The sequence below is a fragment of the Theropithecus gelada genome, chromosome 9 (genome assembly GCF_003255815.1).
Source record: "Theropithecus gelada isolate Dixy chromosome 9, Tgel_1.0, whole genome shotgun sequence".
NCBI lineage: Eukaryota > Metazoa > Chordata > Mammalia > Primates > Cercopithecidae > Theropithecus > Theropithecus gelada.
Window position 1 is genome coordinate 30,695,430 of NC_037677.1, and position 24,714 is coordinate 30,720,143.

Below are 24,714 nucleotides of genomic sequence, written 5' to 3' on the forward strand. Positions count from 1 at the left end.
GCTCTCATTATTAGAATAAGCACAATTGCTAATGGGAAGGCTGTTTATTAGATTGTTTTAAAATATAATTTTATCCTCATTATAAAAAACAGTAGATGCAGAGGCCAGCACGGTGGCTCATGCCTGTAATCCCAGTACTTTGGGAGGCCACAGTGGGCAAATCACTTGAGCAGGAATTCAAGATCAGCCTGGCCAACACAGTGAAACCCCATCTCTACTAAGAAAAACACACACACAAAAAAAAAATAGTTGGGTGTAGTGGCATGCACCTGTAGTCCCAGCTACTCGGGAGGCAGGAGAATCACTTGAACTGGGAGGCAGAGGTTGCAGGGAGCCAAGATCGTGTCACGGCACTCCAGCCTGGGCAACAGAGCAAGAATCCGTCTTTAAAAAAAAAAAAAAAAAAATCCCAAAAATAATAGATGCTATTTTAGAAAAGTTGAAACCATAAAGATATACAAAAAAGAAAAGTGATGTATAAGCCCAACACATAGAGATAATTCCATCTCATATTTTATGTGCAGTGCCATACTATATTTTTAAGTACAATATATATATTGATGGGTAATCATGGTTTTTCTCATAACAATATATCATGAGCATTTTCTCATTTTTAAATAGCCTCAAAAATTATGACAGATGGCTGCACAGATGTCCATATTATCGATGCATAATTTATTTAAACATGAACCTAATATCATAAAATTAAATGACTTCCCATTTCTACCATATTAAATGGTATTGTGAGGAGACTTTTTGCATGAATTCATTTTGTTTCTTAGAATAAATTTCTAAAGCAAAATTACCAGTTAGAGGGCATGAACACTTTTAAAATCCTCTTTCATATTATAAAAATACTAAACAAAGGAAGGTAGGGTTTATAATTCTCTTGCCTGCAGTAGTATCCATCTTCTTATGCCCTTCCCAACAATGAACATACTTTTTTATTTTTCATATTTATTTTATTTTAAAAATATTGGCAGCTTTTTGTTTTCAATTGTGATTTACAATTAATAGTGAAGTTGATAACTTCATCATACGTGGTCATTTCTCTTTGTGTGTGTGTGAGTTGTTTTCAAGAATTTTACCTACATTTTTACAAAAGAAAAATGCATCTTTGATTTATAGACCTGGAAAAGAATTATTGGTGTGCTATATTGCAGACATTTTTCCTCTTTCATTTTACTTGCAATGTTTTGATATAATGAAACTTTTAATTTATATATTCTAATTTATTGACTTTTAAAGTTTTTTCTTTCATGTAACACTTACAAATGTCTTTCCCATCCCAATACTTATTCAACATCAATATTCAACAAACATATTTTGAAAATCTATTACACGTCGAAGAAAAAGAGAAACTTTCCTTGACTTTTCTGATTATTAGGGGCAATAAAGACTATGGCTTCATTGTTAATATTTAACATTTTATCTTTAGAAATTTTTGTTGTATGGAGTAGATAAGAAGTGTATTTCATGAAATTGCCTTGTATTCATTTGTTTTATGTAATAAAAACAGCATGGTATGATGGTTAGTATTGACAGTTTCAGGATCCGATAGAGCTGTTTGTGAATTCCAGCAGATCCATGGAACAGCTCTGTGTCCTCTGGCATTTTATTTTAGCTAGTCTAAGCCTCATTTCCTCAAGCTGTAAAATAGGAACAATAATAAAACTACTATTCCTACTATGTTTGTGTTTGGTAAAAATTAAATGAGACACTGGATGGAGATTATTTAACAGTGCTTGGCATACAGTAAGTACTGTATACAAATCTGCTGAAATTATTATTAGCTATTTTGTTTTCCCAACTAATTTGGAAGGTCAAGTTTATTTGTTAAATATATTACGCGTATGCTTAATATTTTTAACAATCACATTCTTTTCTAATTATAAACTTTCATAATGTTAGTGTAGTTTACATGATACACTATCATACCTATTAATGAAAATTCTTTCTCTTTTTCTTCTCCCTCTTACTAGCTATTTATCCCTCATTTTTCTAGATAAACTTGGAAGACACTTTATCAGGTGGCAAAGTTTATCCTTATGAGATTTTGTACTAGAGTGTAATTAAATCGATTCCATGAAAATGGACCTATTCACACCATTGCAACATCCCATTAAGAAGCATAGTCTTGTCACGAGTCTTTTTTCTGCATATCTGTGTTTTTTTCTGATTTTCTTCAGATAGGCTCTACATATTTATTTTTAGATTTCTTGCATACCTAATTCTGTGGTACTATGAGCTGAATGTGTGTGTCCCCTCAAATTCATATTTAAAACCCTAATTCCCAATGTAATAGTATTGGAAGGTGGGGCCTTTGGGAAGTTATGAGATCATGAGGATGGTGCCTTCATGACTGGATGACTGCCCTCTCAAGAACAGCCACGGGAGATGTGATCTGTCTCTGTGCCATGTGAGGTCTCAATAAGAAGGCAGCCATCCGCAGACCAAAAAGAGGGCACCAGACACTGAATCTGCTGGCACCTTGATGGTGCCAGCAACTAATAAATATACTTAAATACCTATCAATAATTTCCTTGAATGTAAATGTACTGAATTCATCAAAAGACACAGAGTGGCTGAATAGATAAAAAGTCATTTTATGAGACCAGCATTACCTTGATAATAAAGCCAGATGGTGACACTTACAGGATAAAAGTTGCAAGCCAATATTCCTGATGAACACAGATGCAAACGTTTTCAACAAAATATTTGCAAACTGAGTTCAACAACACATTGGAAGAATCATTCGGCATTGTCAAGTGGGATTTAGCTGAGGACTGTAAGTATGTTTCAACATGTGCAAATTAATTAATGTGATACACCACATTAACAGAATGAAGGATAAAAACCATAGAACCATCTCAATAAATTCAGAGAAAGCATTTGAAACATTCAAAATCCTTTTATAATAAAATCTTTCAACAGATTACTTATAGAGAGAATACAATAAAAGCCATATGACCAACAGGTAGCAAACATCACACTTAACAGTGAAATGTTGAAAACTTTTTTTTCTAAGATCAAGGACAAAACAAAAATACCTATTCTCACCACCAATTTTCAGCATAGTCCTGGAAGTCCTAGCCAGAACATTTAGGCAAGAGAAAGAAATAAGAGACATTCAGATCAGAAAGAAAGAAGTAAAAGTGTATACCTGTTTGCCGATGACATAATCTTATATGTAGAAACCCAAAAGACTTAACAAAAAACTGTTAAAACTAATAAAAAATTCAGTAACATTGAAGGATACAAAAGCAACATAAAAAAAAATCAATCGTTTTTCTATATGCTAATAAGAAACTATCCAAAAAATATTGAGAAAACAATCCCATTTATAATAGCAGCATATCAAGTATAATACTTAGGTAAAAATTTAATTAACAAGGTGAAAGATCTGCATACTGAAAACTGTAAAACACCGAGAATTAAAGTGAAGGAAACACAAGTACATGAAAAGGTATTCCATATTCACGGATTTAAAAATTTAATATTGTCAAAATGCCCAAAGCACTCGAAGCAGTCTACAGATTTAATGCAATCCCTATCAAAATTCCAATGTAATTTTCACAGAAATAGAAATAGAAAAAAAAACTTAAATTCATATGAAATCACAAAAGATTCCAAGTAGCCAAAACAATCTTGAGCAAAAAGAACAAAGCTGGAGGCATTACACTATCTAGTTTCAAAATATACTATAAAGCATCTGTAATCAAAACATAAAACAGACCAAGAAAAACAGACACAGAGACCAACAGAACAAGCTAGAAAGCCCAGAAATAAAGCAACAATTTTTTTTTAACTCAAATTTTAGGTTCAAGGGTACATGTGCAAGTTTCTTACATAGGTGTCATGAGGGTTTGTGTAGATTATTTTGCTACCCAGGCAATAAGAATAGTACTCAATAGGTGGTTTTCGATCCTCACCCTCCTTTCTCCCTCCTCCCTTAAGTAGTCCCCAGTGTGTGCTGTTCCCCTATTTGTGTCCATATGTACTCCATGTTTAGCTCCTGCTTATAAGTGAGAACATGCAGCATTTAGTTTTCTGTTTCTGTATTAAGTGTCTGTCAACCCACACATTCATGGTCAATTGACTTTGGCAAAAGTGACAGTAACACACAATGGAGAAAGGACAGTCTCCTCAGTAAACGGTGTTAGAAAAACTGGACATCGGCCGGGCGCGGTGGCTCAAGCCTGTAATCCCAGCACTTTGGGAGGCCGAGACGGGCGGATCACGAGGTCAGGAGATCGAGACCATCCTGGCTAACACGGTGAAACCCCGTCTCTACTAAAAAAAAAAAAAAAAAAAAAAAAGAAAAACTGGACATCGGACATCCATATGCAGATGAAGGAAATCAGACTCTTAAATCACACCATGTAAAACAATCAATTTGAAATGGATTAAAGACTTAAATAGAAGACCTTAAACTATAAAACTTCTACCTGTAACAGTAAATATGGAGAAAAGCTCCATGACACTGGTATGGGCAATAGTTTTTTGGCTATGTCCCCAAAAGCCCAGGCAACAAAAACAAAAATAGACAGATAGGACTGAATCAAACTAAGTAATTTCTGTACAGCAAAGATGACAATTAACAAAGTAAAGACAAAATCCAAAGAATGGTAGAAAATATCTGTAAACCACACATCTGATAATGGTTGATATTCAGACTATATAAGGAGCTCAAGCAACTTCATATCAAGAAAATAATATCCTGATTTAAAAGTGGGCGAAGGACCTGAGAAGATATTACTCAAAAGAAAACATACAAATGTTCAATAGGTACATTAAAAAATTTTTCAGTATTACTAATCATTAGGAAAACGCAAATTACAACCACAATGAGATATAATCTCATAACTGCTAGAATGGCTTTTATCAAAAATAGATGAAAGACGACAATTGCTGGCAGAATGCAGAAATAAGGGAGCTCCTGTACATTGTTGGTGGGAATGTCAATTAGTATGGCCATTATGGAAAACTATACAGAGCTTTCTCAAATATTAAAAATTAAGCTACCATATGATCCATCAATCCCAATTCTAGGTATATTTCTGAAGGAGAGAAAATCGGTTTATTGAAGGGATATCTGCACTCCTATGTTTATTGCAGTACTATTCACAATAGTCAAGATGTAGAATCAATTTAAGTGTACATCAATGGATGCATAAAGAAAATGTGGTATGTACACACAATGAAACACTATCAGTCATAAAAAGAAGGAAATCCTGTCATTCGTGACAACACGAATGAACCTGGAGGACATTATGCTAAGTGAAACAAGCCAGGCACCAAAAGACAAATACCACACAATCTCACTACATGTGGAAACTAAAATCACTGAACTTAGAGAAGCAGTAAATTAAATGATGATTACCAGACACTGAGGTATAGGGGGCAATAATGGGAAGTTAATAAAAGCCACAAAGTTTCGGATAGATAAACAGAGTAAGTTTTGAGATCCACTGCACAACAGGGTGACTACGGTCAATATTAATGTATTGCATATTTCAAAATAACTAAGAGTAAATTTCAATGTCTCATCACAAAAACAAATAATAAGTGAGGCAATGGATTTGCAATGCTTTGCAAGCAATGGATTACTTTGCTTGATTTAATCATTCACATTATAAACTTACATCATCACTGTGTACCCCATAATTGTATACAATTATAACTTGTCAATTAAAAGTAATATTGATAAAAAGTAAAAATAAAAATACCAAAAGAGAACGAAGACTAGCCAACGTGAATCAGCACAGAAGCAGAGAATGTAACACTTAATAATTTTTTTAAATATGATTCAAAAGCTATTTTTAAATCATTAAAAAAAATTTTTTTTAATTACACAGACCAGTACGACAACTTATATTTCCCTTGCTAATCATGTTAATGGGTCCTAAAAGAGGGATTCTCATCAACACTAGACCCAAAGAGTTATTAGACCTACAAATTACTTTTTTAGTTCACTATGGATTAAGTGCTTAATATCATCTGAAAATGGAATTTATTTAATCTTGAGGATTCAGGTTTTTTTCTAATTTCTTAAAACAATACTGAGTAAAAATAAAAGGTTTACATATTCTAAAAAAGAAGCTCATGTAAAATAAGAACTTATTTTCTTTTTTAACACACAGTTTTGTTTTTCTTTTTTTAATTATTATATTAAAGTCAGGCAATGGTCGGACAATAGAAAGACTACCTGTGGAATACTGTTATGTTAAACTTCACTTACAAGATGTTAAATCCTTAGAACTAAGGTTTTCCCCCAGAAAAAGATTAATGGAAACATCAATTGCTTTTCGGACTTGATAGTTGCTGCTTCAAAACAAACAAACAAACAAAAAAATTTTAGTACACAATGAATTGCTTGTAATTCTGTACACATCCACATTTCATCATTTAGTGATCCTGAACAGAAAGTGGAAAGACAAAGCAATTTGCCAGGAGGTCAAGCCCGCCAGTTTCGGGGATCTGCTGTCCACACCGGCTTCTTTCTTAATCCCTGCTAAGGATCTGGAGAAGCAGCAGCAGCACCAAAACCAAGGCATGCACCAGATTCAAGGTCCTTTTTGTTCCAGTTGTCAGATTCCAAACTAGACCCCAATGGATTGCAAGGATGACCAAATAAAAGCCCTGTTTAAAACTTCTTCAATTTTTAAAAACAAAAGCAATTACAGGAAAGTAAAACAATTCAGAAGGATCATGTGCGCTTACAAGCGTCTTCATGTGGCCTTTCTCCATGTTCAACCACCAAGGACTCCGAGAGCTGGGAGGTCTGAGTAACCCTGGTAACTATTCTTTTCACCTTATCAAAACCTGAGCTAAAAACAATGCATCAGCTGATGACAGCAGAGGGTGGCACGGCTGAGGACCCAATATTCATTTCCCAGGCTGGTGGAGAGTGAATAAGTACGGTTCCAAAACTAATCAAGGGAGGTCAGAGACTCTTTCCAGCCTTACCTGATGGCTTCTGGCCAAAGCAAGGAAGTATCATGGAAGGTGTTGGGTGGTGATAGTGCAAAAAGGAACTTGAGGAGGAGGGAAGAAAAAGTATCACCCCTCAATAAAGGTGGGAGAAAGAAGATATGGGGAAAGCCCTGAATTCCTTACCGAAGGCCAATCTCAGAGGGGAGAGGAGGGGTTACAACCTACACTTTGGCCAAGGGCAGGAGTAGAGGAGCATGGGAACAGGATGATGGCTTGGAAGGTCATCATTTAAGACTTAAAGAAACCAGGGGTGCAGGCGAAGCACCCCACACACCCAGCTGCAGTCCCACAGGCTGTAATCTGAAACCTTCACATCTACTCTAACAAGCCCCCCAGGCTAGAGGGCTATTGTTGTAGGGATGGTGGGAGGTGGGAGGGTAAGGGGAGAAGATAGAGACCCCAGGCCATGTAATTAGCAGTAAGGTGATTGTATGGTGTGTCTTTTCACAGTTAAGTTAGATGTGCCCCATCAGTTATGATGGGAATCAATTTAAATAGACTTTCTTGATCCCAGAAGTTCAACTACATGGACAGTGGTTACACTTGACAGGATGATTTGTTATAGCACAACTTATATATTCCAAATGGACAAAAAAAATAGTATCATTTACAGTATGTTAAGATAAATTTCCTTTGAATGGCAGCTTCCTTTCCAGTACTTTGAGGTCTACAAGACATATCTAGAAAATGTACTACTGTGGAAAATGAAGACTATTTAAATCGAATGGGGGGGAAATGGGAAGGGCCTATGGTTTTTCTTTTTGATTAATTGCTGTAACACTGTCCTTCAGGTGGCTCAGGGAGTTTCATATTTTCTTTAGACATCATTAGGCTCTGAAGCTCTTGCAGGACAACTTTGATGCTATATGAATTCTGCCATTTTGCTAGCACTGACATGGCTCTTGGATCCACCACACCATCAGAGCTATTAACTCCATTCATATTAATTTTTGTTACAACTCTTACAAAGGGGGGGGGCTTCTGGGTATTTAGGTCCACATTCTATTTTAAAGCTGTATATTCGGTTTTCATAAATTGTTGTTGGAGACCCAGTTATCATCCCTGTCCATCTTGTAAATGTCATCTCTTCATCATCTTCTAGACCCTAGCTAACCGTGCCATCTCCTACTCCTTTCTGGCCTTCGAGTTCTTCCAACAGTGGAAATTGAGAGGGACTTTTACTCCTAATCCTGTGGTGACTGCCATCTTGCGTCGCTGTCCAAGAACTTATTTTCAAAAATGTATTAATAGCACCAGAGGCATCAGAAATTTAACTTCAGCTATGCCAATTTTATTCAGAAACGTTGACATATTAATCTATTTCTTTAAAGGTCACACAAGTTGGATGTTAAAGGGGACATTGTTTTTCTCTTAAATGTGGCTACTGCAAATCCTTATAAAGCTAGTTTAAAAAAAAATCTAATCTATAAGTTTAGCATCACAAGTTTCCACGAGTGAAACTGCTTGGCCATTGTTATTTCTTCGCAGTAGTTTTCTTCTAGTGTGATATACAAAAGAAATTCATGCTTTAATGTAATTCTCAATTTTTATCTGCAGATTCTCACCCACATTTTAAATAAAATGCCAAAGAGGAAACTTCCCAGAAATGAAAATGAACAGCAAGAATGCCAAAAGGTGACCTCTCCATGTAACATTTAATATGAAATCTGTTTATTCGACAGATCTATGCCTTCACTTCCTTCCAAGGCTGAAAGTTATTAGAATTTTAGAATCTTTCATGCAGCCAAGACCTTTCCTACTCAGCGGCTTTCCATTCCTTCACGTTAACCTTTTCTCTGAAGCAGGACCATGCATGTTATCACAGCCAGGGTACTGAAGGAAGCTTCATAGAGATTAATAATGGAAGGGACTTGGCACTGCTTGTCAAACCAGCCAAGTCGTTCCTCTTTGTTGCTTGCTCATCAAGGAACAGTAACAGTTCTTCCAGACAGTCCAGAGCAAGGGGCAACAAGCCCACAGTTAGCGTCTCTGGGGAAATTGGACAAATACAAATGAATCTTTGCCCTTGGCTGCACTTGGTATTGAATGGTTACTGAGTAGTAACAGTATGACAGCTATCCCAAACTAAGAGAAAGATATTATTAGCCTGTTTCATTCTACAGAGAAAAAAGTTTTTCAGTAATCACTCTTCTGGTTTTAACGTAATAGCAACTGAATATATAAATGGAAGGCAAACAATGGCAAAATCAAATATGTAGAACCTTATTTTAGCAGAAGAGAATGAATTCTGTAAACACGAATTGATATTTTATCTGAATAAAAAAAAGAAGATATATGTTTACATTAAGTGACCTACAATAATGGAATTCGTGCCTCTGGATAATTAATTGCACCAATAGCTACTATGAACCAGCAATGAGCCCCTGATAATTTTATGAAAATGTGGTTTATGAAGGGTGAATGTGTGTAAGAATGACACTAGTCTCCATTACTGAAAGATGGTGTACCCTCAAGATTGTATACTGCAATAGAAATGACAGGTACGTACGTGTCGTTACCCATGTCTTCCCTTGGTAAGCTTCTTCCTGTTTATTAGCGTTCTCCCAGTATGTCATGGGGCATTTTCCCACCTGTGAGAGTTGCTTTATCTCATCTCATGACCTCTTATAATAAAACAAAGGTTCAAAATCACACGAAATTTGGGTCCTGGATGACTTGTCCAGGACGTAAATCTAGGTCTTGTATTCTCCAAAGGTTGTGCCCTTCTACTACTCTGAAATCAAAGGACAAAAGCCAGAGTTGTACCCCACATGCAATTGGTACAAACTCGCTTGGTAGCAGTGTTCTGTAAATGAAAATAAAATCTACCCATCCAATCTAAAATTCATTTCAAATATTTCCACATTAAATTCACACTTAAGCTGTTGATTTCCATCATAGCATTTTACAGCTGCATTAATGAGTTCTTTTAAATTTTGTTTCACTCACATAACATCAAAAGCTACATTTTTGTTTTGCATTTCTTCTTCAAAATCAGTAAAAATTGACTGAAAAATATATTCCATCAGATGAAAATCCTCATGATTTGATAGTTTTTATATACGGACTCCTCTCTTTAGTAAACAATATATCTCAGTTTCTGATCTACACTAAAGGTATATAAAATAAAATCCATACAGAGCCAGGTATCTAGCCAAATCTCCCAGACTGTTCAGAGGCCCTGGTTTCAGGATGGGCAGGGAATTGAAATTGGAGAAAGGAGAATGTCACTTACAGTGCCGTTCATCACTGTTGTCCCCACACTGATCTGTGAAGTCACAAACGCTGTCAGAAGGCAAGGAGACTCCATTGTCACACTGAAAGCTTTCTGTTCCTTGCTGACCCAGTGTAGAACTGAAAACACAGGCAATCCATAGGAAACAAAAAGCTTCACTCATTGGGAATGCCAACCTTCTGTCCAGGAAGAACAGCATTACTTGGTATTGTCTGTTAGAGATTAGGCAGTTGTAATAAGCAAGCCCATCACTGGAAATATTCTTTTTTTTGTTCTCTATTCTTCCTTTCCTAGGTTTGCTTCTTATAACTAGGTACTATTGGTAACTATCTGCAACTCTAACAAATTACTCCCCAGGCAGTTAATTTACTCTTTCAGAGGAGTGACTTTAGAAAATATTTAACTTGAGTAATTGCACCGGTTCTGTATCTAGCTAACCATAGATTATTATTGCCCCCTGTATGCCGTATTTACACAATTTAAGCCTTTATGGTCATGCTATCTCCTGAAAGACATTTGTAAAAAATAAAGGCCAGGCAAATAAATAGTAGGGGAGAGGGAACCACAATAAAGCTATAAATTACATAAAAATGGCCTGTCTTAATTCTTATGCTCAATCACATTCATGTAATTTAGAACATTATCGTGGACACTAAGACATATTGAAAATTTCAGGCCCAATTATTAGAATTGCTCTATGAAAATAAAATGCTTATCCATTATTATTAAATAGAAAACTCACCTTGCTTGTTTTTGTTTTGTTTTGTTTGTTTGTCTATAGCCCATGGGTGCTAGTAAGTGCTTCTTGAGATAAATTAAGAACCATAGATTTTTAAAAGTTGAGGGGACATGGGATGTTATTATTTTATAAATCATATAACTTCAACCCAAGGAAGTTATGAGATATATGTGAGAAAATACAATAAGTTGGTGTAAGAAACGAGAGCTCGAATATCCTGCCGCTAAAAACAGTGTTCCTTCTTCTATAGCACAAGAATTCACCTGTCAATACATCACAATTTACTTTTACAAGTGAAACACATGATTTCAGGATGCATATTCAGAATGAACAATATATTGAAGTTGAGATCACACAGACATATTAATTACATAATCTTATGAACATGAATATTATAGAAATTATGTGATGTTGAATGTTCTATACATTGCTTTATATTTGATTTCTTAAGGGGATGTTAAAGTTCTTTTTCAACTATTTTATTTTAATTTCTGCAGTGTAACCACAAGAGGCAAAAATAACTAGAGAATGTAGAGTGGAAAGGACCATAGACCAGGGACAGAAAAGGCATCTGAGAATTTTTTTAAATGTTCTAAAAATTATGCATATTGTAGGGGGGGAATATATATATATATATATATATATAGTGTGGACATTCTGGATTCTGGGGGGTAGGGGGACAGGAATTCACAATTCTGCCTTACCTCTGAGCACTCCAAATAATCTAACATTTTGTTGCACTGTGCTTCAGCCCTGTTTCAGACATTTATTCTTCTTACCTCTCTGTTTTGCAAATAAATACTAATAAATCCTTCATCTACCTCTTTTTCTTTCCTTGTCCCTTAAATATTGATTATCTTTATGGTTCCATTTTAAGTTCTCCTTTCTCCTAAGATTACAGTAATACTTTTTTTCTAGGCTCTCTCTTCACTCTCATGATTTCAAGTAAGATATCTTTATTTTTTTTCTCAGTCTCTGTCTGCAATCCTGATATGCACTTCTTCCTGAGTACACGCATACACACACGTGCATGTGCGCGCGCGCACACACACACACCCCTAATTAACACATCTACTTTAACAGAAAACTAAACTCATCTTCCTTTCCCCCACCAGCCAACCAGCTCTTACTCCCATGTTCCATATTTCAATGAATGGTACCTTCCTCTGTCCAATTACCCAAGTAAGGAACCTCTATATTGTTCCTGGACTACTCTCACCTATCCTATCCATCTGGTATTTTCTGTGTTTCCATTGAAGACTCTACCCATTCTCATCTCAGCACGTTTCTAGTACTCACAACTCATTTCCTGGTCTTTGGGTAGGGTGACCATTCTGAAGCACAAATCCACTCCTACGTATTTCCCTCTGAAATCAGTAGAACTGTCATACTCTGAATGTAGCTTACAAACAGAGTGTACTTTGCAAGGCTCAATGCTTCCCTATCCTCTCAGCCACAGCCTTACTGAGCGACTGTGCTGGCAGTTTTCTAAACATGCCATCTCTCAACTCCAGATCTGAGATCCCTTCCCCACCCCAATCACCAGGTTAATTATTATTCTTTATTTTTCATCTTAGGAGACTTTCTCTAAGGTATCTTGGTTGATTTACCCAGGCTGAGTTACATTTCATTCCTAGGTTCTCTCGCAGTCTTCAATACTCATTCTTAGCACCTGAAAGTCCAGTATAGTCATTGTCTCCTCATGTGATTCCTTCCCTATCCTATGAGAATGCAGTAGACTATGCATTAGATCTCTAGACTTGTTCATTCTACATACATGCTACATTGCATCCTACGAGCTACATTTCCCCATTTTCTTCCTCCGATCCTGATAAACACTGATTTGTTTTCTACATCTGTATATTTAAATTCTTTAGATTCCACATATAAATTAGATTATGCAATATTTTCTCTCTGTGTGTCTGGCTTATTTCACTTAGCATTGTGTCCTCCAGCCAGGCTCATTTACATTGTGGCAAATGCCAAGATCTTGTTCTTTTCAAGGGCCAAATAATATTTCATTACATATATCTACAATTTCTTTATCCGTTCATCTGTCAATGGACACTTAGGTTGTTTCCATATCTTGGCTTGCAAGCAAGTGTAAAGATCTACATGTAATCCTAGCACTTTGGAAGGCCGAGGTGGGTGGATCACGAGGTCAGGAGTTCAAGACCAGCCTGACCAACACGGTGAAACCCCATCTCTACTAAAAATACAAAATTAGCCAGACATGGTGGTGTGCACCTATAATTCCAGCTACTCAGGAGGCTGAGGCAGGAGAATCACTTGAACCTGGGAAGCGGAGGTTACAGTGAGCAGAGATCGTGCCACTGCACTCCAGCCTTGTGACACAGCGAGACTCCGCCTCAAAAAAAAAAAAAAAGAAAAGAAGAAAAAAAAAAACTCTAACGTACAACATGAGTACTATAGGCAATACAATTATACTGTATATGGGGTTCATGCTGAATGAGAAGATTTTAACTGATCTTTCCATACACATACACACAAATGGGTAACTGTGAGATGCTGAATATGTCTATTTGCCTCGCTATAGTAACCTTCTTATGTTCTATATGTATTCCATAACATCATATTGTGCATCTTAACTATACGCAGTAAAATTTTATAAGATGGCAAAATATTACAATAAATATATCTGACATTGAAAAAATCAGATATTTGCTTGTTTTCCCTTAAATATACAATTGTTAAACTATCAAATTTCTTCTGTTTCAGTGTGCTAAAAAAAAATTTAAAAAAAAGATGCAGCAGGATTTTGACTTTTTCACTATTGAATCCCCAGGCATCAGCATAGCAGCACAGTATCCTGGCAGATAGCAGTTGCTCAAACAATTCAATTCAATTGTTAATTAAATGAAATTAATGAAGGATTACCATCATATCAGCTTTGCTAGGCACATGTAAATAATGCAATAAAGATGTGAAAATTTTAAATGCCACTAGGTGAAAGATACACAATTCTTAGGTTCAGTGTTGCTTTTCCATGTCTAAGTCTTTTTAAAGACACTTTAGGTTTTGAAACTGCAATTTTGTATTACAGTGGCAATACACTTCATCATCCCTCAACACTAAACTCAGCCATTATATCAAGACAAAAGTCATGTCAAGTTTTCCTCTTTAAGAAAGAAAGGAAATTAGGGAGGAAGAAAGAGAGAGAAAAGGAAAGAAATAAAAAAGAGGGAAGAAGAGAGAAAAGAAACAAAAGAATGTAAGGAAGTATGTGAAGATATAGAAACATTTCAATTTTACATCCTTATTCTAAATTCAGGTCTCGTAACATTTTTCATTTGGAAAAAAAATCACGTATTTTGTTGCTGTCATAGCTGTTTATTGCCTAGTATCAGCCAGTAAACTGCTTTATTAACTGTTACTATCTACTAAAAATAACATTTCTCTATGGTGTTTCAAGTGTCATTCATCATTTAGACAAGAAATGAACTGGAATGTGGCACCCAAAGTAACTCAATATCACCCAGTAGTATAATATTTTATAAGACAAATTTGTATTTTGTTTCCAAAAGATAAAATTATTTTCCACTGATAAATCTTTATCACTTTTTCTCTAAATGTACCAGAAGGGGCAAGGAATAAAAGAATACTGATAGCACCTAGGGTTGCTTTGATCTAGTTTATTGAGGAAGGGGAAAAAAGTCTGATTCAATACTAGCGCCCTAACACTGTGTTGGATGCTTCATAAACATTGCCATTATATCTGATGTTTCCTCCTTTATTGTTCCCTTCTTTTACTTTAAAAACTAATATTCAGGCTGGATGTGGTGGCTCATGCCTGTAATTCCAGCACTTTAGGAGGCTGAGGCAGGTGGATCACTTGAGTTCAGGAGTTCAAGACCAGTCTGGCCAACATGACAAAACTCCGTCTCTACTACAAATACAAAAAAGAGCCAGGTGAGGTGGTGCACACCCGTAATAATCCCAGCTACTTGGGAGGCTGTGGCAGGAGAATAGCTTGAACCTGGAAGGCAGAAGTTGCAGCGAGCCAAGATTGCGACACTTCACTCCAGCCTGGAATACAGAGCAAAACTTCAACTCAAAAAAAAAAAAAAAAACAAGAAAGAAAAGAAAAGAAAATGAGCATCCGTTTTATGCTAGATATTGGAGATAGGTAAAAGGAAGACAGAAGAGATACAATGAATAATAAAGCCATGTCCCTGACATTAAAAATTTTCAAACATAGGGAAGGATGTATAAAGGCACTTGCAAAATATATACACACATTACTTTTAGTTTTGGCAAAAATGGTTGACTACATTTTCTATTTTTTAAAAACCCAACTCTCTAACCACAAGAAAAGCTATATGTTGGATGGAATAGAATATAAAACACTCTTAAATGTGTAATCAAGTGCTGAGCTTGCAAAATGTAAAGCCAATTTCCAAAGTGGAAAAGGAGATTGGAGGATATAGAGGTGACACAAAAGAGAGTTTATTACTAAAACATCATGTTCAAGAATATTTTAAAGAAAATTCCAGGATTAATGTAAAATAAGCATTGAATAAAGGTTTCAGATGCAAGAAGAAATGATGACAAAAGTCTGAAGACACATTTGCAGATAAAAGACCCCTAAATCGTAAAAGATGGACTGGGAACTGTGATAAAACGACTTGAACCTGCATAAATGGAGAATTAGAACGAATATCTTTGCATAAAGCCAGAGGAAGAATTTGCTAGGAAAAAATTCCTGGCACCTTCAACAAGGCACTTCAGGACTCCTATAAATTATGATAATCTAAATAAGAGCTTAAGTGAAAAATTAACCGGCATACAGGAAGGAAGCCTCTATGACTTACAGCCAAAACAATCAAATGAGCAGAGGCCGAAGTAGACACTGAAAGTTGTCCACTGGCATTGTGAGAGAGAGAATATAAAATAACTACCAAATATTCTAAAAGATTAAATTTTTTAAATTATGCACAATGAACAATAAACTAACAAAATAACCAACAGTGATTTTGTTAAAGAATAATTAAAAATATAGCTATAGAAAAGAAAAATAACAAAGAAAAATAGAAGTGAATACAGAAAAAATAGACATGAATACAGCATTTAATGAATTGCAAGGTAGGTAAAAATAAATTACATGAAATGCAGCACAGATGTATAGAAAATATTGAACATATACAGTTTAAGAAACCTGGGACATAGGCCTGTCATGGTGCCTCATGCCAATAATCCCAACACTTTGGGAGGCCAGGGCAGGTGGATCACCTGAGGTCAGGAGTTTGAGATCAGCCTGGCTAACATGGTGAACTCCATCTGTACTAAAAAATACAAAAAATTAGCTGGCCATGGTGGCAGATGCCTTATGATAATCTAAATAAGAGCTCAAGTGAAAAATTAACTGGCATACAGGAAGGAAGCCTCTATGACTCAGAGCAGATCCCAGCTACTTGGGGGCTGAGGTAGGAGAATCGCTTGAACCCAGGAGGCGGAGGATGCAGTGAGCCAAGATCTCACCATTGTACTCCACCCTGGGCAAAAAGAGTGAAGTTCCATCTCAAAAAAAAAAAAAGAAAGAAAGAAACCTGGAACATAGAATGACAGGTCTAACATATGACTATATGACTACATAAAGTTGGCAGGGGAGATAAAGGAGAAAATAGGGAGAAGCAATATATATTAATTATACATATAAATATATATTATTATATTAATTGTAGATAAATTATATAAATATTAATATATTATCGATTGATGTATATTAATAATATATGACTTATATGAACAATATATATGTGAATATATAATTTGAATGTATTATTAATACTATATATTTATTAATATACATTAATGGAATTAGTGAAAATATAAATTTTTCAGAAATTAAGAAAACATGCACTCTAAGAATCAGAGTGCAGAATAAATTTAAAACATATTCAGCTGGATACTTTGTAGTCAAACAGAAAATTACCAAGAAAATAAAAATTCTTAAAATCAATTAGGGAGACAAAACATATTACCTACAAATAAATATTATTTAGACCAGCAATTAACTTCTCAACCAGAACAATGCAAGCAAGCAGATGGTGGAATCATGTTTTCATAGTGATGATAAAAAAATTACACTTGGACACTTGTAGTAGCAAACTAAGTGTTTACTCAGAATAGGGAACAAAGTAAAGAAATTTGGGGACAATTGAAAACTGAGAATGTTATTCACAATACCAAAGACATGGAATCAACGGAAATGCCCATCAATGATAGACTGGATAAAGGAAATGTGGTGCATATACACCACAGAATCCTATGCAGCCATAAAAAGGAATAAGATCATGTCCTTTGCAGGACCTAAGTGGATCTAGAAGTCATTATCCTCAGCAAACTAGCACGGGAACACAAAACCAAACACTGCATGTTCTCACGTATAAGTGAGAGCTGAACAATGAAAACGCAGGGACACAGGGAAGGGAAAAACATACACTGGGGCCTGCTGGAGGGGATGGGGGAGGGAAAGCATCAGCATAAATAACTAATGCAAATGGGGCTTAATACCTAGCTGATGGGTTGACAGGTGCAGCAAACCACCATGGCACACGTTTACTTATGTAACAAACCTGCATATCCTGCACATGTACCCCAGAACTTAAAACAAATAAAATTAAATAAATTAAATTTTTTAAAAATCTGAGTGTTTATTCCCAATAGCCCCTAACTAATGAATATGTTTTAAATTCTGCATCAAACAAGAATGCATGAGAATAAAATACTAGTTTCTAAAACTAGTTTCAAAATATCCCAAAGACCTAGTATTACACAGATGACATGTCTCTGATAGCGATGACATTCAATGCAAAACCAGAAAATAAAATAGAAATTTTAAAAAATGTAAAAGTGAAAAATTTAGAAAGCAAAAAAATATGTGAGTGATAAGGCATTTTGTACAGATGTCCTGGGAGTGTGAGCTATCTGCTTTTGGAATTTATTTGAGACTTCGTGGCCTGTTCAAGTCTGGTATATACTGTTTTACCGAACCTTGTATCACTCCATTGATGATAGAGTGCTTCTTGGCACACTCAAATTTATAGCTTGGTGTATCTTATTACATTCCATTTATTTTGAGCAGCTCAAGTTGCAAGATCATTAGTGCCTCACGGTGAGGAGTTTGGTCTCTATCTGAACCCAATAGCTATTTCTCAAGAGAACAACTATTTGCTGGCCTTGCTCCAAAACTTGAATGGGTCTTGGAAAATAATGGAGGATTATTGAAAGCATAATCAGATTGTGACTCTGAAAACAGCTGCTCTTCCAATCATAGTTTCTTTACTGAATATATTGGCAAAGCCCCCGTACAGCTATCAATATGGAAGATGTATTGACTCATTTATTCCAATAAGCAGAGAACTCTAGACATATTTTTTCAGTCAAGAAGACATCAATATATCTTCACTATCTTAATTCAGAGCGTTAGCAGCTCACCTCCTCTGAGTCACATGTAGTTTGCAGTTCTTTCAGCGCCTCACCTGCGGGAGAGGGCATCTGCTCTTCCTCTATAGACATGGAATTTTTATAACAGCTTCTAGTAAATATGGATTAGCAGGTTCTCTAAAGACCTAAGCATGGATTAGCAGGTTCTCTAAATTGGTGGAAGCCATACATAAGAGGGATATAGAAACCCTGTGGATATATAGGGTTCTGACACTTTCATGAATTTACTGGGAATGAAGATAACTCTCAAAGTAAGATGATTTGTTGCATCTCATACTACTGGGAATGTCAGCAGCATATGCCGGACTTCTGCTTCCCCAACTGTTCAACTGTGGCTTGATGCTAACCCTTCCCAAACCTTCTCTAACCCCTCTCTAGTTGTCAGGAGCTTTCAGTTTTAGGGGGTTATTTATTTATTTATTTATTTTTATTTTTTATTTTTTACTTTTTTTATTTTTTTTTGAGATGGAGTCTCGCTCTCTCGCCTTGGCTGGAGTGGGGTGGCACAATCTCAGTTCACTTCAACCTCTGCCTCCCAGGTTCAAGTGATTCTACTGCCTCAGCCTCCCAAGAGACTGGGACTACAGGTGTGTGCCACCACCCCTGGCTAATTTTTGTACTTTCAGTAGAGACAGCTTTTCACCATATTGGCCAGGCTGGTCTCAAATTCCTGACCTTGTGATCTGCCCACCTCTGCCTCCCTATATTTTTTTTAATTCACTCCATCCCTATATTGATTAACCAAAATGTTAACAATGGAATGGACTAAGAATGGCCCAAGAATGGCCCAGTTCTTCTTCACTGGGCACTAAACTGTGATGAATCAGGCCAGTATATGAATAAATCAGTGCCTCGCTTGGCATGCCAGCCCCATGTGCTCTGTCACTGGCTATCCCATACAGGGGTGGGTCTGGTGTAAGGATTCCTCTGTGGCCCTCTGTTGAGCTGTCTCAAGAGACAAATCCTTCTCTAGTCAAAAGCATGGCCTTTGTGAGAGCAGAGGCTATCGACAAGACAAAAGGGGTCAGAATACCCTTTATTTTTGACTCCAAGTTCACCTTTCAACTTATCCCTTTTTTATCCATTTAATTATTTAGGTCACTGGAAAGAAAAAATTTGAGGGGCTTATGAAGCTAAACACCTTCTTTTAAAAACAGGGCAAATATCTTCAGAAATACCCATAAATAATTTGAATATTGAATTAGCACTGAGTTACCACTGACATAAAGCAAAAGGAAGTTGCATTGGGCCAATATCACAGTAATTACTATGAAACTGCCCAGGAGTCACTAATCGAAGCATTTTAATATTGTGGATGCTGCTTGCATTGCCTTCTATATCTTCTTCTAAGTTATCTGCCTGAACAACTCCCGTTCATCCCTCAAGACGCAACCATCATAACATCCTCAGAAAACCATTCCTGACTTCTGCTACCTCCACGTTGTCTGTTTGTTTCCATAACACCCCGCTTACCTTTCTGCTATAGACTGCATCTTGATGGTTGGCTTCAATGTCCAGTGCCTACCTCAAAACTGTGACCTCTTTAGAGCTTTATTTATTGTATTTTTTATAATTTTCAATCTTATTTTAGGCTTGGGAGTGCATGTGTAGATTTGTTACATGGGTGTATTGCATGACAGTGAGGATTGGGGTGCGAATGATTTCATCACCCAGGCAATGGGCATAATACCTAATAGTTTTCCAGCCCTGCCCCCTCCCTCCCTCCTATGGTAGTCCCCACCATCTTTATGTCCATGAATACCCAATGTTTAGCTCCCACTAATAAGTGAGAACATGCAGTATTTGATTTTCTGTTTCTGCCTTAATTTGCTTAGGGATAATGGCCTCCAGCTGCATCCATATTGTTACAAAGGACATGAATTCCTTCTTTTTAATGGCTGCATACTATTCCATGGTGTATATGTACATTTTCTTTAACCAGTCTGCTGTTGATGAGCACATAGGGTGATTCCCTGTCTTTGCTCTTGTCAATAGTGCTGTGAGGAATCTACAAGGATTTTACATTATGTTTTATCTTTTTATCTCCACTGCTAAGTATATATTATTCACCATATATTGGTGCCCAATAAATATTCACTGAAGGTACACGCAAATGAATACATGTTATATTATAAAAATGATTGCCTCTAATTCTCAGTGGGGTTGTTTATTTGTTTATGTGAGTACCTCTCCAGTGCACATTTCTCCTTTCGGCAATAACACACTGATGTTCTTTGAGAAACCACCCAAACTCGTTTTAAGCCCCTATGTGGTTTCACAGGAGTTGGAGGTGTTAGCACAAGTCTTAGTCAAGAGCAGTCAGGTCTGTGCATCTTCCTGGCCATAGTGATTGGTTCAGACATAAGCATGTGACCCAAGGGAGGTGAAGGAGGAGCAGTCCCCAGGTGTCAGAAACTGTCATGGAAGAGGTGCTCTCCCCTGCTGACCTGGCTAAACTAAGACAATGTGGCCACATCATCCAATGGCCCTCTTTAGCACCATTTGGGAAGGCTCTCTCTGAGAGTGAGGCAAACACAGATGCTAGCTGAGTCAAGACATGAAGATGAATAAATTCCTATTGACCCTGCATAAGCCTCTACATACAGCTATGCCTAAAGCTGAATTATACCTGAGATTCTTCAATAACCCAAGATGATTTTGTGACCTGATTGAGTGCCTCTTCCTGTCAACCAAAAATGTCTGAACTAATACATATGGTTTATTTCATTTTATTATATTTAATGTTTATTTTGAATTTAAAAAATAAAATATTAATTTTGAACTTAAGGGGGAAAAGGCATATTTTAACACAGATCTTTTCTAACATCTACTCAACTTGTTTTAAGAAAGCTTTATTCTATAATTATTAAATTTAAAGACATATTTTCTAAAAATTATAATCAAACCACCAACTACCTCATGATTTTTAATACAAAGCTACTTAAAAGAACGTTTTGTGTAAGATAAATTTTCAGCAAGTTATAATGAGAATTCTGACAGCAGCCTTATGATATTGTTGGAAAGTCATAGGAAATTCTAGTCTCATTGTTGGAAATAAAATGTCTGTGTTGGAATTTAAAAGTGGCTCTTGAGTAGAATAAGATGGTAGGGAACCTAAGAAATATAACAAATGCGAGAAGGAATAAATAGGTTCTTCTCCATTTAGGGTGTGCATTCTATGTAATAGTTGTTCTCATTGTGAACAGGGTCGGGGCAAGGATGGGTGGGGATCACACAATTGAGGCTGAGCAACCAGCCAGTGCTCATCAACCCACAGATCATAGAAGAGGAGAATTCAAATGTAAGCATTGGGATCTCATGCCAAAACAGCAAGGAAGCTTAAATGAAAGACATCCCACAGTTCTCACAATCTAAGTGAGACTACACACCTGTATAACTGCTGGGATGCGACAAGGATGGGAAACAGGAGAAATCAGCCACCTACAAGATTACTTTATCTGAGTTTACCTCACTTATTTAATTCTGTATCTAATTATGAATGGCACACAGGGAAAGAACACTCTCTGATTTAGGATGACAGATATTCCCAGGTATAACTCTATACCAAAGAAAGTTGGCGGTTTAGGAAATCTTTAACCTTGGCAATGACTGACGCCCTGTTTAGAAAAGGAATCCTACTTAAAGTGAAATTCATGGAAGTGCATGAAATGTTGAAAACGCGTTCTAAATAATTGAAAAGAATCTCACCCTGATCTTCTTGCAATTGTTTCATTTTTATAGTTAAATCACATATGCAGCTCTAACATAGCTCCATTGTTCCAAATAAGAGTTATTAAATATATATTATTTATCAGGCATTCAGGGGGTGCTGGGCATACAGACCTAATTACAATCTTGCCCCTACTTCAAGGAAATAACGGTAAACTTTAAAGAGCTGCATATGAGTTAGTTCTATAAAATATGTGCTTTAATAGGTTCGACCTATACTAAAAAATTATCTGAAACTCTGTTGAAGATACAGAGAATACTTTATTTAGAAAAAATCAACACCACTATAAAAACCTGTCACCTCTGCAGGTGCAATTCCAGAAGCAGAAGATGCTCTCATTACTATCTTCCAAAATTTCCCCCAAATTGTAGGCTTACAGATAATTTTCATGTAATGCGTATTTTTATCAAATATTAACAAATATAATTTCAATTAAAATATAAAGAAAATGTTTAAAATTTTACATTACAAGATAGCACAGTATGAAATCTAATTTCACATAGTAACAAGGAAAGTCAGAGTTAGTAGTAAGAATGTGGCTTCTGGCTCAGGGGAGACACTTAGATGGCACCAGACTTATTTTCAAGTGATGAAATACAGCCTCAGAGGCTGAAATAGATCACAGAAAGAAAGTTTGATTTCAACTTATCATAGCTCCTACAATACCCATCTGTTTAAGACCAGAACTCATTTTGTCTGTTTGATATGGAAGTTGACATATTCAGTGATAACAACACACCTAGAGCAGTATTTCAAAAACTTCTGAAAGATTTATTTCCACTGAGTGACATGTTACTCTGTACACAAAATGCAGCCAGCCCTTGAAACCAGAAATTCACCAAACCAAAATAAAAGAATTATAGAGTTTTTTGTTGTTGTTGTTGTTGGTGTTCAGACATAGTTTCCCTCTGTTGCCAGGCTGGAGTACAGTGGCATGATCTCGGTTCACTGCAACCTCCTCCTCCCTGGTTCAAGCGATTTTCCTGCCTCGACTTCCTGAGTAGCTGGGATTACAGTTACGTGTCACCATGCCCAGCTAATTTTTGTATTGTTAGTAGAGACAGGGTTTCACCATGTTGGTCACGATGACCTTGTGATCCACGCGCCTTGGCCTCCCAAAGTGCTGGGATTACAGGCGGGAGCCACGGTACCTGGCCATCATAGAGTTTCTTAAGGTAATGATGCTTTCACAATGTTCTTGAAATATCACTTTTGAAAACTTCTCTCAATATCAAAATATACCGATTTTGTTTATCCTTCCCGTTCATTTTAATTGTTAAACAGAAAATTCATAGTCTGGTCTCAGAATTCAGAGCCACTATTGCTGAGAGCTTACTTAATTGAAACGGATCAGTCTACATTTTGTTTTCTGTTCAATCGGTACAAGTCTAAGACTTTAATATATCCATAAAGTTAGCTCTGTCTGCATCCACTGGGTAGATGGCAGTGTCATAATTAGTGCCTCCAAATCAGTTCAGACCTTCCAGGGCATTAAGATAACCTACTGAAAAGATTTCAGTTAGGCATATTCGCAGAATCTTGAAGCTAATAGGGGCTTGAATATGTTTGCCATACAAATAAAGTGTTGGCTTGTATGAATCTCCTGCTAATTATCAGAATGAGTTATATTGACCTGCTTGGCTGCTCCCCACTAGAATTGAGGAAAAGGGGTGAGATCTTCTACATAAATGTATCCCCAGGGCATGACAGGGTGGACCCAAAGAGGAAGTACTCCCAACAAATAAACCAAGGGGACTCCACAAACTGCAGACCAGGAAAATATTTCATAAGAGCTCAAAGAATGTGGGTGAGTATTTAAAAAAAGAAAAATGTTTAATACATTAGTAAACTTAAGACTGTTTGCAGCTCATCTTTTGATGATTTCTGACATTATTAGGATTTAGACTTGTTTTTTTTGTTTGTTTGTTTGTTTTTTTGAGATGGAGTCTCGCTGTGTCGCCCAGGCTGGAGCACAGTGGCGTGATCTCGGCTCACTGCAAGCTCCGCCGCCCAGGTTCACGCCATTCTCCTGCCTCAGCCTCCCGAGTAGCTGGGACTACAGGTGCCCGCCACCATGCCAGGCTAATTTTTTGTATTTTTAGTAGAGACAGGGTTTCACTGTGTTAGCCAGGATGGTCTCGATCTCCTGATCTCGTGATCCGCCCACCTTGGCCTCCCAAAGTGCTGGGATTACAGGTGGGAGCCACCGCGCCTAGCCAAGATTTAGATTTTTTTAAATGTATGTTTGGTGTAACTACAGTTATTTAGAATTCAGTGCTTGTTTAAAAAGTTTCAAACAATTCTGAAATTATGCTGTCAAAGTAAAAGTGGACACTATTCTGCTGCCCTCACACAAAGATTAGATATAGAACTGCTGAAGACATTCTCCAATAACTAGAAGCTATGGACAACGAATAATAATTTAGATGACAGAATCAGGCTCTTACTTTAATGTATTATACTTAGCTTCAAAGATAGTTTCAATATGTATCAAAATTTAATCCAGTAATTCCACTTCTAAAATTTTCTCTAAAGAGAAAGCAAAAT

At 36.5% G+C, this 24,714-nt stretch overlaps 1 protein-coding gene and 1 pseudogene across 1 annotated transcript in view; both read right to left on the minus strand.

The window, feature by feature from the left end:
• MALRD1 (MAM and LDL receptor class A domain containing 1) overlaps positions 1–10,599 on the minus strand; it is a 670,416-nt gene extending 659,817 nt beyond the window's left edge. Inside the window, exon 1 of the mRNA XM_025396215.1 lies at positions 10,232–10,599. Within this exon, the coding sequence (XP_025252000.1) occupies positions 10,232–10,430 (199 nt within the window). The 5' untranslated portion in view covers positions 10,431–10,599. The remainder of the gene's footprint in view (positions 1–10,231) is intronic.
• Positions 7,762–8,202, minus strand: LOC112631293 (annotated as a pseudogene).
• Positions 10,600–24,714: the final 14,115 nt, after the last annotated feature.